We start from the raw sequence: 1,791 nt of genomic DNA, 5'->3' as shown, positions 1-1,791 counted from the left end.
TTTACCAGCTCAGGTGCCCGTGCATCGGCCAATTTCGGCCAGGCTTTTAACAAGTCGAAACTTGCCAAGTTCTTCAAGTCTTTTTGCCTGGCTGAAAAAGTTTTAGCCCACTTATCCAAAATTTCTTTCCAATCTGCGCTCTCCTTGCTGAGCTACAACTTTAAAGCGCTGATAATGGAATTGTCGAGTTCTTCAGTACATTGCTGCATATTGTTTTCTTCATTGTGAGGCATATTATGGGACCTTTTTTGCCCTTGCGGCAGTTCACGTATTTATAGAATAGTTTTCCACTCGGATTTTTTTTTCCAGTTCGGGGAATATAGTAATATTCCTGAAAATTTTAATATTTGTTTTATCAAGAAGTAATGGCCCATGCTTATAATCACAATAAAGCTAACTTTAAAATTAATCTTTTTGACATTTGTTACCTTCTAATTTTAAACTTAACTTTATGTTGCTTATAACCGTGCCCTAATTTANGGACCTTTTTTGCCCTTGCGGCAGTTCACGTATTTATAGAATAGTTTTCCACTCGGATTTTTTTTTCCAGTCCGGGGAATATAGTAATATTCCTGAAAATTTTAATATTTATTTTATCAAGAAGTAATGGCGAATGTTTATAATCGCAATAAAGTTAACTTTAAAATTAATCTTTTTTACATTTGTTACTTTCTAATTTTAAACTTAACTTTATGTTGCTTATAACCGTGCCCTAATTTATTTGATATTCTTATATAACATAAAATCACCTTTGTTTCTACTTCACTAGGAAAAACGGAGCAAATTTCGTTTACCAGCGAATGAAAATCACTTGGTTTAGGAGAAATGTTTCCGTAACATATTTCTTCGATTAAAATAGCTATTATTTCGTCCATGTTGATGTTGTCAAGTCTGTTGTTTTCTTTGTAGAAGTTCAAAATTTTTGTTCCACGTGCGGTGTTTGATAACAGGGTAAAAAATCCTGTAGAAAATCAAATGCTGTATATAAATACGGAAATAACTTCGGCTAAAAAAAGGTGCCATGCTGTTGTGAACTTCAAAAATGCTCACAATAACACTTCGAATTTTTACCTTGTTTATGTATGTTCGGCAAACAGGAGATTTGCTACTTGAAGTATTAGAAGTCGTTGGACGATTAAGCCAATTTATAACATTGGAATCAGCGGAAATTATGTCATCGTCAATGCCAAACTATTAAAATGAAATACATTTTAAAAACGGGTGTGGATATTAGGCTGGAATACCATACCTCTTGCTTTTTCCATCCGCTAAGCTTTTCCCGAAATTCTATGCGAAGTCCTAAAGGTGGAATAGCTTCTTTAAGATCCTATTTTCTTAAAAATTTTATACTTCTATATGTAACTTGTGCGGCTATAATGGTAAATGGAGATAAACAAAACTTCATTCTTAATTGTAAGCAGATATTTTATTGTGCCTACTGGGGAGCATAACTGAGCACATGGTGTTTTTTTCTTAATATTTACACTGCTTCTCGAGGTAGTAAGTGTTGTTCATGCTTTTACCAAAACCATATAAACCAAACGCAATACAAATCTAGAAAAATTTAAAAAAAATTTGAACTTTTTGACCTAAATGTTCAGAAAAGTTTTCGGTATGTAGTAGCATGGATGCACTGTTTTTGCACTCTTGTGGAAGAATAAGCACAAGAGCATTTGGAAAAATTAAAAAAAATCAAAGTCAATTTTTGTAAATTGCACTTATAATAATAATAATAATAATAATAATAATAATAATAATAATAATAATAATAATAATAATAATAATAATAAT

General features: G+C 31.6%; 1 protein-coding gene across 1 annotated transcript in view; it reads right to left on the bottom strand.

The window, feature by feature from the left end:
* Positions 1-1,494, bottom strand: part of LOC108362737 (uncharacterized) — a 1,733-nt gene extending 239 nt beyond the window's left edge. Inside the window, exons 1-5 of the mRNA XM_017615855.1 lie at positions 1,250-1,494; positions 1,072-1,191; positions 750-961; positions 485-572; positions 209-244 (exon numbers count right to left, since the gene is read on the bottom strand). Coding sequence (XP_017471344.1) covers positions 209-244; positions 485-572; positions 750-875 — 250 coding nt within the window. The 5' untranslated portion in view covers positions 876-961; positions 1,072-1,191; positions 1,250-1,494. The remainder of the gene's footprint in view (positions 1-208; positions 245-484; positions 573-749; positions 962-1,071; positions 1,192-1,249) is intronic.
* Between the last annotated feature and the right edge of the window lie 297 nt (positions 1,495-1,791).

This window comes from Rhagoletis zephyria, unplaced genomic scaffold (assembly GCF_001687245.7).
Source record: "Rhagoletis zephyria isolate East Lansing unplaced genomic scaffold, Rhagoletis_zephyria_1.1 Rzeph_scaffold_01081, whole genome shotgun sequence".
NCBI lineage: Eukaryota > Metazoa > Arthropoda > Insecta > Diptera > Tephritidae > Rhagoletis > Rhagoletis zephyria.
Note: the sequence above shows the minus strand (reverse complement) of the source record. Positions and strands in the feature narration are given on the sequence as shown.